Below are 13,544 nucleotides of genomic sequence, written 5' to 3'. Positions count from 1 at the left end.
AGTTTCAAATGAAAGGAAAGTATATTTGTTAAATAATGTCAGTAATTGTGTGAGGCCTCTGCCATGCCAGTCCCCAAATACTGGATCTTGAAGGGATGGTAGGAAATCAGGATTATTTGCTACAGGGACTAGTAAAGAGAAGTGTTTCTTCATCTTAAAAAAATGTTTTAATATTATGCCATGTAAGTAATGTATTCCAGATAATATAATTACTTTTAAGCTCGGGCATGTTTTTCTTATAGTTAACAAATGGAATATATCTCAGTGCCAATGAGCCACAGCTATCAGACTCTAGACCTAACCAGGTGGAGTCAGGATCCTCCCTAACCCATTCACAGATGTATCTGAGCTGTGTAGTCCAGTAATAAAATCTAACATTGGGTACAGCCAGACCTCCTTTATTGGTGGGAAGCTGAAGTTTGTTTTACCATGCCATATAAAGCTAGTAAACATGTTATTTAAGTCTACAAACCATTTATTGGGAATTATGTTAGGTAACATTTGTAATGGATATAAAAGTCTTAGTAAAATGTTCATTTTTAAAATACTGATACGGCCTAACCATGATACAGGTAGCGTACTCCACCTTTCAAGATCGTTCTTGATTTTACTAATCACTGCAGTAAGATTCAGGTTAGTTAATTGTGAAAGTGAGGATGAGACCTGAATCCCCAGGTACATAAATCCCTTGTTGGACCAGCGAAAGGGAAAGATACAGGTGGAGAAGGTGTCCCTAAAACTCCAATTGACATAGCTTCAGATTTTAAATAATTAACTTTATAGCCTGACACCATACCATAATAATTTATGATCTCAATAAGAGCTGGTATGGAGGTCTCCTTTTTAGTTATAAATAACAGAACATCGTCTGCATAAAGTGACATTTTGTGGTCCCTTCCTCTCATCTGAATTCCAGAAATATATGTGCAAGCCCCAATGGTCTCTGCTAGTGGTTCAATGGCTATGGCAAATAGAAGGGGCGAGAGAGGGCTGCTCTGGCAGGTACCATTCTCTAACTTAAAAGGAGAAGAGATGCAAGCATTAGTTATAACAGCAGAACCGAGAGAGGAGTATAGTAGCTTAATCTAGTCAGTAAATAAGCAAACCATATGGAATCTTTCTGATACATTAAAAAGATAGCTCCATTCTACACGATCACATGCCTTTTCGGCATCTAAGGATATAACCAGCCCATTCAAGCCATGTCTGCGGGAATATTGTATAATATTAAACAATCTGCAAATATTATGAGAGGACTTTCAATTAGAGATAAAGCCAGTTTGATCTGGTTTAATAATGGTTGGTAATATAATTTCAAGTCTACGGGCAAGAACCTTTGCCAGCAGCTTAGCATCTACGTTTATTAACGAGATGATAGAGGGGTCTTCTGAGTCTTTTTTTTTAATTTTTTTTTTTTAGGATTAATGATATATTGACTAAGCACATTGAAAGGAATAATTATACATTCACACTAATACGGGGGTAATTTTATCTTTGAATTTTTTATAAAATTAATTTGTAAATCCATCTGGCCCTGGAGATTTCCCAGATTGCATCAAAGAGATGACTTCCAAAACCTCTGAAGGATCTATAGTTTTTTCCGAGATGGAGTTGATCTGATTCTGAGAGTTTGGGTAGGTTTAGCTTGGAGAAAAAAATGGTTCAATTTATTCTGGGTACAAGTGTTGTTGGAGGAATAGAGAGATTTATAAAACTGTAAAAACATTGTTAATCTTAGCATTGTCAAAGCATCTTTTACCAGATGGGTCTTTAATAGCAGCTATTGTATTTGAGGTTGGACGGGCTTTTATTAATCGTGCTCAATATTTACTTATAGGCTATATATTTATAGGTTTATTGCCATGTTCATATAGATAAAGCAGACTTTGTGTGTTTTTTTCTGAAAGAAGAGTATCTAGTGCTGCTTTAACTGTTGTTAATAGATTTAGATTGTCTTTAGTTGGATTATTTTTATGGTTTCTATCAGCTTCCAAGAGGTGTTCCTCTAATTTCTATTGCTTTTGAGCAGCATTCTTCTTTTTAAAAGCGAGGAAAAAAATAATAGAGCCTTTCAGAAATGCCTTAGCTGTCTCCCAAATCATAGCAGGATTAGTGTCTGAATTATCTTTTTTTTCTAGAAATAGTTCAAGCTCAGATTTTTTAAAAAGTGTTAAATTCTGGGTTAACTATTAAAAATGAGCTAAATCTCCAATTACTGGACCGTGGTGTGGGGTCAGTTATTAAAATATCTAGATATATAGGAGCGTGGTCTGAGATATGTATTGAACCATTTTGCAATTCTGTACCATACCAATAGCTTGCGGGGCAAGAAAAATGTAATCGATTCTGGAGTAAGAGGTGAGGGGGCGAGTAAAAAGTAAAATCTTTTTCAGCAGGATGCAAAACCCTCCATACATCCATCTGTGAATGTGTGGTTTGCAGTGCTCAGGGGTACAGGTGATGTAGGTGCTCCAACAATGACAAACACAAAGTTACTGTTCAAACAGTCGTTCAACTCAGTCTCCTCCTTCGTTTGAGACCATTAAATAATAAGGCTGGCTGTACCCAACAATGGTTATTGCCAGCATATAACAAAAGGGGTTGCAATCCCGAAATAATAAGACAAACACAGACAGTCAACACAGATACAAAACCCGTCTCCAGACGGTGTGTGCACTTTGTGCATGTGCATCTGGTATATTTTCAGGTGTGGTCCAGGCTTAGCGCTGGCTCCGTGCTGCAGCTCCCGGCTTCGTATTATCCATCTGATAAAGACAAATACCAACAGGTTACAAATAAACAAAACACTCCACGCACATTTCCACAGTCCTTGTTTCCTCCCATTAACCACAACAATAGAGCCGATTAGGGGGATCCTACATATTTGTTTACCGTTCTCATAGTGGGGGATTTATCTCTAAAGCAATCTAATACACAGTCACAGTCACCTGCCAGAATTGTCAATGGACATATAAATTCTCCAATTTCAGTAGCTATCTGGGTCCACAAATTTGAGGACTGTGCATTTGGTGCATATACTGTATATTTGCTATTGTTATTTTTTCACCATAAATCGTACCATGTTTTAATACATACCGTCCTTCTTTGTCTGTGTGACAGGTCTGTAAGACAAATGGCACTGAACAGTGTATCAGTATAGCTACCCTGCTACTATTTGTAGAAAATGAAGAATAATAAACCTGGCCCACCCACTCTCTTTGCATCTTTAAGTGCTCCTTATCATTTAAATGTGTTTCTTGCGATAAAGCAATGAGTACCCTCTCTTTTTAAAAAAAACTGAGAATTTTCTTTCTCTTTATGGAATGGTTCACCCCCTTAATGTTCCATGAACAGATATTTAATTTGGACTTCAGATTAGCCATTGTAGAGCTTTTTATCAATTTCTGTGGTAAGCTGCCCTAAGAGGGAACCAGGTAGGTCTGCAATAGTTTTAAGAAACAATCAAAAACATATAATAGGTTTGTTTTTAGAGACAAACAAATATCGTAATCAAAAAGAGACACTTGTAATATATTACATACAACCAATTAACTATTAAGTATAAACAAAAAATCAACTAACCATAACATTTTAAGGGGGGTGGGGGAGACAGCCCTTTTCCTTTTTTAAGGTGAATGGATCAAGCTCCATCAGATCACTAGTTACCATACCTAGGATAACATTGTTATCATATCAATTTGTCATTAAAAGATACAGTATTTTCAGTTTAAGTACGTCTCCGACACTAACCAAAGTTAACACAAATATTAACAAATTACTTTCAGCTTGCTTCATCCTTGATTGTAAGTTTGCCGTTGCATCATCTGAATCAGAAATTCTTTGTTCAGCATGTTCAAGTCGGTTCTCCACTGTTTTAAATTGGTCACAGACAGCATTAACTGATTTTACAATCAGGTCGAGTTTTTGGTCCAGTGAAGCCTCCAAGCTAGTTGTTACCATAATAATGGTGGAGTCGGGGTTGTGGATCTAGGTTGTGGAGTCTGGGTTGTGAAGTCTGGGTCGGGGTTGTGGAGTCTGGGTTGTGGAGTCAGGGTTGTTGAGTCTGGGTTGTGGAGTCGGGTTGTGGAGTCGGGGTTGTGGAGTCGGGTTGTGGAGTCAGGTGATTTATGGGTTGGTCAGAAAGAGGCCTTATCTTTATTTCTGTGGCAATTCAGGTGCAGGGCTCTGGCTCCAGCTCCGCACCGGTGGGTCTTGAAGCTGGCTCCAGGCTCCAGCTCCGCTTCGGTGGGTCTTGAAGCTGGCTCCAGGCTCCAGCTCCGCTCCGGTGGTCTTGAAGCTGGCTCCAGGCTCCAGCTCCGCTCTGGTGGGTCTTGAAGCTGGCTCCAGGCTCCAGAGCCGATTCATGGCCAACCCTACCCTGAAATCATAAAAAGAAAAGAAAATTGACGAACCGGACGATGCAAGCCATCGGGAGACGCATCAAAAATCGCACTGGACATTTCAATCAATGCGTTCCATAAGTTTACCAACTAAAGCATCACCATTTTCTGTCAAATATTTACGATTAAGATTGTCAGCGTTAAGCAGTGTTTTAGCTGATGGTCAGACAGTACTGTCACAAAGTCACCAATACACACCTCTCTGTAATAAACAGTGGCTGTCCAGCAAAGCACAGCGCTCTGACAAACTCATTAACACAGTCATTCTGCGTTCTCTTTTATTAAAGCGAATGTAAAAGCCACATAAATGGATTGCTTCTCTCTCTATTCACTTTCTTGTTTTAGTCTAATGTATCGCTTATTTTTCAGTATGTTCTTTTATTGTCAGTGCAGCAGTATTTGCAGCGCTATGCATCCTCAGCCTCATCTGACCCACTTCTGCTATTTTTGCTTTTTGTATACTTTGAAACATTTGTTTTCTTTTGTATATTCATGAACTGATTTATGTTGATTTCTCATCCACTAAAAAATATTATATTGTGTAATTCCTAGAAAATAGTGCTGGGAAAATATTGAATAGTAGACAAAAAACGGGTATAAATCAGTAAAAACCGACATTCAGTTAAAAAAAAAATTCCTGTAATTTTTTGGTAAAATTCGGAATAAACCTGAAAGGCGGAACACTATTCATGAGTAACACGTGTTTCAAAGTAATTTATAACTGGTGTGCCATCACTGATGCTTGTGCCAGATGAATTGTAGAAGTTTAGGAGCTCTGGTTTAATTGAACTTAGACATTAAAATCCAAAGTTATAAAAGTTTACCATGGTATTTTTTTACAGTAATTTTACTTTTCCTATGGTTATACTATGCAATGTAACACAATGTACATTATAAATAAATATACATTTTGTTTAATCAAAATTTTTCCAATTAACATATATTTCTTTTGGTGGATTGAAGAGTTATTGTTTAAAGGTGTTCGTGCCACATCGTTTGAAACAACACCATCTGGTGTACAGTCAGGGTGTAATGTAGTGTCAGGTGCCATTCCTAAAGCAGTACTGGGGACATTTTCTATAGACCCCACTGCACCATGTTTGCTGTTCTTTGTGCATTCTTTTTTAACATCCTTCACCATAACTGTATGGACTTTAGAGTGCCTACCTACGTAGCTTGAACTCATTAGTTATTTGAAAACTGTGATCCAGGCTGCTGTTGTGTGCTTACTGTGCCTAATTCACTGCTATCACGCCTGGCATCTTGATATCTCAACACTTCATACCTCAGAATCCATTTGAGATGCAGACTTCATATTTGCATGGTAATATAGACGCATTGGACTAAATGAACCAGCAGTCTTGACCTCGGACCTAATAGGGAGGCCGTATTGCAGTCATGTGACATTGTTTTGTTTCTGGATTGCAGAGAATAAGCAAAGCCTGAGAATGCAGTTTTGTTTTGCCTCTGTCAAGTCTGATTGTTATGCCAAAGAAATTAATGTCTATATTTATTTCTGCACCACTGAAGTAATATTCATATCATAACATTTGTTGTCAGTACCTGAATGAATAATTCTATGAAGTCTGAAAGCTTGATGCATATATTTTTCTTTTCTTTGCAGCACAAATTGAAGTGATACCATGCAAAATCTGTGGAGATAAATCCTCAGGAATTCATTACGGTGTTATAACATGTGAAGGCTGTAAGGTATGTTCCTTTTTATTTATTTATTTATTTATTTATTTATTGTAAATAAGCAATTACAACCACATGCAAATGCTGTGTACAGTATATATTTAGTATAGGTTACTGGCCCAACTGGCCAAACGGCTGTTTACAATAGGATCCTGTCCTGTGGTTCAGTAAAACAAATTAGGTGCACTGTACCCAAAGTGTTACGTGTGTGGGTCGTCCCTGAATAATACTGAGTCAGATACAGAGCATTGGGTGTTGACACGCTGCACAGGCGCGCAGATTAAACACAGGTGCCACCACTAGGGTACCAGCAATGATAGCCCTAGTGTTAGATTAAATAAAGAAAACAAAACAAAACAGAGCTAAAAATAAATATTTGCCACACAAGGCGAGCGCTAGCCTTATTAAAAGAGACGTCCCGCTCCAGGAACCTACTACACTACGAAAACCGCTCTATATTGGTTGGGATCATCATCCCCTAAACTAACCTACTGCTGTTGCTCCTGACTGGGTCTTTACGACAGTCCTGGCTGGGCAGAGCCTTCACAGGCACCGTCTTGCAGTTCAAGGGTTCCGTTGTAGTTATCCTGTGGAGAGGACGCTCTCCTCCTCTATGTAAACAAAGTGCCCGACTGTGTAGCATGGCGGTGCAGTCACTTCGAGCTGTGTGCACTTTTTCTGGTATTGTGTGCCATACTGATAGTGTGTAGGTTACGTGGTATTCATCAATGAGGTGATGTTTTGCCATCCAATATAACATGCAAGATATATGCATTATATGCATTGCAAATAATGATCCGAATGTGCACAGTTGCATTTATTATGAAATCATATATTATTATTATTATTATTTATTTCTTAGCAGACGCCCTTATCCAGGGCGACTTACAATTGTTACAAGATATCACATTATACATTATTTCACATTATACAGATATCACATTATTTTTACATACAATTACCCATTTATACAGTTGGGTTTTTATTGGAGCAATCTAGGTAAAGTACCTTGCTCAAGGGTACAACAGCAGTGTCCCCCACTGGGGATTGAACCCATAACCCTCCGGTCAAGAGTCCAGAGCCCTAACCACTACTCCACACTGCTGCCACAATAGATATATTGTGCTGCACTGTCAGATGTACTATAATTCCCAGGGTGCTTAGCTCCGGTTAGCGGAAAGGGCGGGGCATCCTGGGGATAAAAAAGAAGTGTGCACTCAAGTAGAGGAGAGTGTGGTGAAGGCCGAAGCCAGCGTGTGTGTACCGGGTCTGAACAAAGGAACAAAAGAAAACGAAAAGATGGCTGTTGGTTGGCTTCCAATATATGAAAGGGTATTTATCTAGTGTTGCTTTCGCCCAGTAACATTATGAATGTCTGTAATTGTGCAGTGGGTGATTAAAATCACTGCTAGTCAAAAGAACTCTAAAGCGCTTGTGTATGGGCTGAGGGTTAGTTTTAAAAAAATAAAAACACAAAACGCGTTGCAACAGGGTCTTCGTGTCACGTGTGTGGGTAGCCGCTGTTTAAGCAATACAGAGAGACATTGGGGGGTGGAGTTGAAACGCCGGCACAGGCGCGCAGGATTTATTAATACAAACAGAAACGAAAGTAAAGACGGTCATCTGACGTTACCAGCCATGGTAACGCACAGAGGACACATACAGCAAGCTGTACAAAAATACAAAAGCCATCTCCCGCGGATGTTTTTAAACTGACGGACACTCGGTCAAGACCCGCCCACCTGCTAATTGAGGTCCAGCACAGCCAATCTCTTGCTGCCCTTCCCCTCAACCAAGCCTAGCAGGCAGCAAGTCTCAATCGAGCGCCCGTCTGTAAACAATAATGTAATCAAACAAATCAACTCCAAAACGACACACAATAAACCCAATTCCCCATACAAATTATACCAACACTAAATACACACATGCGCTACACGCGTGTAGTTCGCAAACGTGTAAGTGCAAGTTATTTGTTTATAAACCCTTTGTTCGGGACTGGCTTCTACGGTGTGGGGAAAACGAACACTCTGGGTAAACAAACGCCCTGCTGTGTCTCACGATTACACATCACAAAGAACAACAAGACAAGGTTGTTGGAACTGTGTTTTATTTCATTTGCAACAAACAAAGGACTGAGTGGGCTTGTTCTGTTTCCTGGATACTTGGCGGGGCCGGGAGTGTGTTGTGTTATTAACCTGCAATTCCCGCCGTCTCCAGTAGAGGGAGACAACGAACCAGGACTGTTGATACTAACCTGTTGCACCTGCAGTCTCCAGCAGAGGGAGACACTGGACCGTGGAACTTTGTTACGTACCTGTTTTGCCTATCGTCTCTGGTAGGGGGTGACCAGGAACAAGAACTTACCTGTGTAGGAAACACCTGTGGAACAAACAAACGGTTTGATCAAGAAGAAGGAAATTAAAAGACACAGGTGAACTGTATTAATGAACTGTGTGTAAACTTACCTGTGGGACAGTCTCATGAAGAGAAATTTGTTTTGTTTATTGGTCTTTATTTCCCAGTCTAGAGAGGGTCAAAAAGTGAGATAGTTAATACCCAGTGGATGGTTAGGTTTTTGTTTACATTTTTTTTTTTTTTTATTCTGTGAAAGCAAATTTTGATTTATTAAACAATAAAGAAATTACCGGTGCATACGGGTTACTGAATACTGTCTCAGGGTCACGTCTGTCCAGAAGAGTCAAAGATCCTCAGAAAAACAGGGCTTTAAGCTCACAATATATAACTACAAAATATGAACCATACTGTTTTTATTCTCATTTCATAAAGGGTAGCAAAACTAGACCCATTCTGTGATGTTACTTTGTGACTTACTAATAATATTTATTTAAAATATTTAAAAGTTTACGTAAGAACAAGACTTTCTAATACATTATAGTTACAATATGTCTTGGTTATTAAATAATGGATATTCAAAATGAACACAATGGACTAGAACCTTTTTACTACTAATTATTATTTTAGGGGGTTGCAGATCTTAACGTATGTCGTGATAGTTTTAGAATAGTCCTTTTTTAATAACGAGTGGCCACAGTGGAACTTAATAAAACTACTGTAGACGTTTGTAAATCATACTAAATATTATAAATTAGGCTGGGGTTTGTGCAATGCTAGATGTGAAAACTGTGTGATTCAATGTATTGTGAAATACACTTCTCTTTTGCATACAGTGGTTAGCTACATCTAGATATGTATTAAGTGAATTTTAGATACGGGTAGGTGTATGTTTACTCATTCATTGCTTTTGTGGGGCTTGCTAAGCATTTTAAGATGTGGGCTAATATATTGAGTAAAATAAATAAACAGCATTCCAAAAAGCCACACACTGCATTCCTTTTTTTTATATAACTTGGAAACAAATGAAACACAAATGTTCCTTCCCAGATTTGCATAAGCATAACTGCAAACACATCACTGCAAACCGCTTCAGGGCAACATTTTAACCAGCACACGTGGAAAAAATTTCAAGTAATGTACTGCATTTTGAAATCAAATTATTCTCAATATAAGCCATGGCTTTTTAAAATTATTTTTTAGGTAAGGCATTTAGTGGAGTATTTTTTTAATCCATGGCTTGCTGTATGTAGCAACAGCTTCTGGATGAGTAAAAAGGAAATAATATTCAACCCTGTTTCATACCCTTATTAGTCATTTGCAACCAAATGCAGGCAGTACCTCTGGTAGAGAATGTTTGAAGCTTTCGCATTGAAAGCCAAGCGTTACAGACTATGCTAGAGTATGGAATATCAGGTAAAATGTGACCAGTGTTATAGTGTTAAAGTTTATCGAAGGATGATTAAATATGGGACACCAGAGGGCATAGAATTATTTTTACCACAACATCAAAAAGGATTCATTACTCTTACAAATTTTGAAATGTGCAGTTTAAAGATTTGCACTTTAGAAATGATGAAAAATGCATTTGTAAAAATAATCAGCGTTACTGTAGCGGCACAAAGCACCTTGAAACTGGAATGGTGATATTGGGTATAACATGTTATATATGCTACAGAACTACAAGGAAACCATTTAGAAAGTTAACATCCTTGTTCTAAATGCTACTACATTGCTTCTAGAAAAAAAAAACAGTAAACTGCAAAAATGAGCACATAAGATTATAATATTACCTTTATTAAAAAAAAAACGACTTTGTGAAAAAAGGTGAAAGTGCTTAGTGAGCAGTGCTTAAAACGAGTGCTGACTGGTTCAATAAAGGAGTAAACTGTGGGATCAGCGCCAGATCCAGGTGACCACCTGTCTGTTTTGATTTGGAGGGCCACCTCTTTGGAGCAGCTTTCTTAGCAAGACCATTTTACTCAGTGATTCCACGGTATATAGTATTAAGCGTGTGTTCAATGTAATATTAAACTAGAATCCATTCAGTAACATGTTTGTGTCTCTTGTTTGTCAGGGTTTCTTTCGGAGGAGTCAACAGAATAATGCCTCATACTCCTGCCCACGACAGAGGAATTGTTTAATTGACAGAACAAATAGAAACCGTTGCCAACATTGCCGACTGCAGAAGTGTCTTGCCCTCGGAATGTCTCGAGATGGTAAGATCTTATAACAAACAAGCATACAAAATAAAGAATTTAAGGCCTGTAGAGTATGTTTGTTTGCACATGAGTAGGCGATGATCTTGTCAAGAGGAAAGTCACTGTATGTCATTCCTCAAGCTGAGATATCAACACTGCTAATGTAGCATGGATAGGCTTTATCAAAACAGTAACTAACTCCTCACACACCACAAAGAAGACATAGGGCCCAATTTTCAGGAAATGCAGTAAAATGCAATCATAAGGGAGGATTGCACTGCTCCCTTCATGTTGTGATATTTCCATACATTTGCTCTTTCAAAAATCCGGGGTATATGTTTCAAACCTGACACACAAAGAAAAGGTGCATTTAAAAATATATAATTATCTGGAATAAATTACTTAACACGTGTATGAAATAGGGGGTTTGTATTATTTAAGAAAACAGTTTTTATTTTTTGAAAACCTTGAATATTTTACATCAGCACTAAAGTTTATGAAGCAGACAGCTGGTACTGGAGCTATCCTAAAAAATCAATAATAATACATTGTAAACAGTTAATTATTATAAAATGTTACTTTTAATTAAATTAGATACCAACTTGAAGTTTTCAGGTTTTATTTTTGATCACATGATGTCCCTTTTAAAGGTATTTTGAGCTGATTCTGTTTCCTAATTCAACAAAAAAAGCTGTTAATTACGAAACAATGCCACTTATTTTTACCTTCATGTCTTGACTGAGCCTGATTCTGTTTCACTTCATTTTTATTTTAAACAGACGTGACAAATTACTTTAATTGCTCATCGTTGATCCTAGTTCATCACTGTGCTTTTGTTATTTTCGTTTTCAGCAAAAAATACCCAGTATAGAGTGTACACTGATAGCAAGTCCATCATTTAAAATGCCCTTGATTTGTAGCAAAGACTAAACTAATCTTAAACCCAGTCTTTAATTAGTAGTTTTCTCTTTATTAGGATGCAGAGACAGCTTAACTACTAATTAACATTTAAAGGGAGGTAGAGATTTGGAAAATAAAAACCGAAAAGTTCAAGCCCTAGTCCTAATACACATACTAACTAATGTTTACAATACACTTGAGGTATAAAAAAACATATACTGACTGGCACAGTTAAATCAGTTGCTTGAATTATAATAATACATTGTTTTGCACTTTACTTTTTCCTTATAAGAAATCCAAGTTAGAAGCCAAAATGTGTCAAAAGCAAATGGTAGCCTCTGTTTTAAGACTTCTACCTGGTAATATTGTAAAACACATGTCTTCCTATCGTCGGTGTTTCTATGTAAGGTCTTGTACGGTTGCCAGTGCTGTGTGACTGAGGCATACACCCTGTGAGCTGTATGATATTGAGTGACAATAGTTGAAAGGTCATTGACCCTTGGCGAATGTGAGTTGGGAACCAAAGCTCCGGTCCACTCCGGCCCTACTACTACACCATGGTAGCTTGTGTCATTCAGCAGAGCCATGTCTACTGTATATCCTGTGCAGAATGAGTCCAATCAGTCATTTACACTCATTTTGAGGTACTTATTACATTGTTTTTGACACAGCATGGAATGTAAGTTAGGTTTAGCTAGGACAGTCCCGGTTTTCCATCAAAGGTCCTGGTGTCCTGACATTTTGCTCAAAATCTTTAAAAAGTCCTGGTTTTCAGCTACTTCCTGCAGCGCAACACACTCTAAATACCTTTTGTCAAAATAACGTAAACAACCGCTTTTAGTTTATGGCACCTGCAGTGAAAACAAAATAAAATAAAAACAACAAGGTACTAGGGTAATCAAGAACATTATTTGTATTAAGTGATTAACACACAGAGGTGCTTATTCCACAGTGCGCCATGTTTTTAATTATATTCAATATGAATCTACAATTGTGTGTAATATGGTAATATTGTAGCTGTTCAGTTCTGGCGGGATTTAGCCCAGACAGAGCAGCGAGAGGTGGCAAGTATCTGAATCCACCAGGTTGAACCACATCAACAACATCAATAAATAGAGCCTAACGCAGTGAGAAAGAAAGAAAGAAAAATGCCAAAACATAAATTATTATTATTATTATTATTATTATTATTATTATTATTGAACTCAATATAAATGTATGCGTTATGTATAGCACAATATGGCTAATTAAACTAATTAGCCACAAATGATACACCCAGGAGTAAACTCAAATTAGCTAACTGCTTAAAAAAAAAAAAAGATAATACTGTAGCATTGCAGTAGGTCTCTAATTTAATTGTTTTTCATTAATAATGGTCAGACAACTATTTCTCAGTTAACGCTCTGAGAGCTTTTTATTGCTGTAGTAATAACACAGGGTCTCTATGGGCTGAGACCACAGTAAAATAACAAACCCACGTCTTAGCTATCTCCTTATGCACTGTCCTTCCCTTCTCTCTGAATCAACTCTACCCTCCGTCACTCTCAGTCTTGTGACCCGGCACTATCAATCTATCCATCTTCAATCTCAGAATTATACACCCAGCACGTAGTGTCTCCAAATACTCCTAACGTAACACTCCCTCCCCCGTCACGTGAACCCCTTTTTTATATGCCACCTGGTCGGGTCCACTCCCCCCCCCCCACACACACACACACTATACCCCAATCAGCTGCCCGCTGTCTGCCGGTCCCTGGCAGGAGCTGACCCACTTCTGTCTGAGAGGGGTGACCCAGTTACAGGCAAAACTGTGTACATGTATCCCCCCCCCCTCCTTGTTCCTCACACACTCCCACCTGCACACACACACACACACACACACACACACACACCCCCCCATCCCTGTGCCCAGCACTCCCGCTACCCCTCACACCCTTCCCCTGCCATAATTCCCCTGGCGTGGTCTCTTTCCCTTACAACACATGTACCTATC

General features: G+C 38.4%; 1 protein-coding gene across 4 annotated transcripts in view; it reads left to right on the top strand.

Annotated features, from left to right (window-relative positions):
* LOC117409362 (nuclear receptor ROR-beta) overlaps nt 1-13,544 on the top strand; it is an 89,133-nt gene that overhangs the window by 56,269 nt on the left and 19,320 nt on the right. For 2 of the 4 annotated variants that reach the window (XM_058996358.1, XM_058996353.1), the window contains exons 2-4: nt 6,025-6,110; nt 8,438-8,529; nt 10,528-10,669. In XM_058996358.1, the coding sequence (XP_058852341.1) occupies nt 10,657-10,669 (13 nt within the window). In that variant the 5' untranslated portion in view covers nt 6,025-6,110; nt 8,438-8,529; nt 10,528-10,656. The remainder of the gene's footprint in view (nt 1-6,024; nt 6,111-8,437; nt 8,530-10,527; nt 10,670-13,544) is intronic. The other 2 variants (XM_034015290.3, XM_034015291.3) reach the window with 1 other exon arrangement.

The sequence above is a fragment of the Acipenser ruthenus genome, chromosome 2 (assembly GCF_902713425.1).
Source record: "Acipenser ruthenus chromosome 2, fAciRut3.2 maternal haplotype, whole genome shotgun sequence".
NCBI classification, from domain to species: domain Eukaryota; kingdom Metazoa; phylum Chordata; class Actinopteri; order Acipenseriformes; family Acipenseridae; genus Acipenser; species Acipenser ruthenus.
This window is presented reverse-complemented; position numbering and strand designations above follow the sequence as displayed.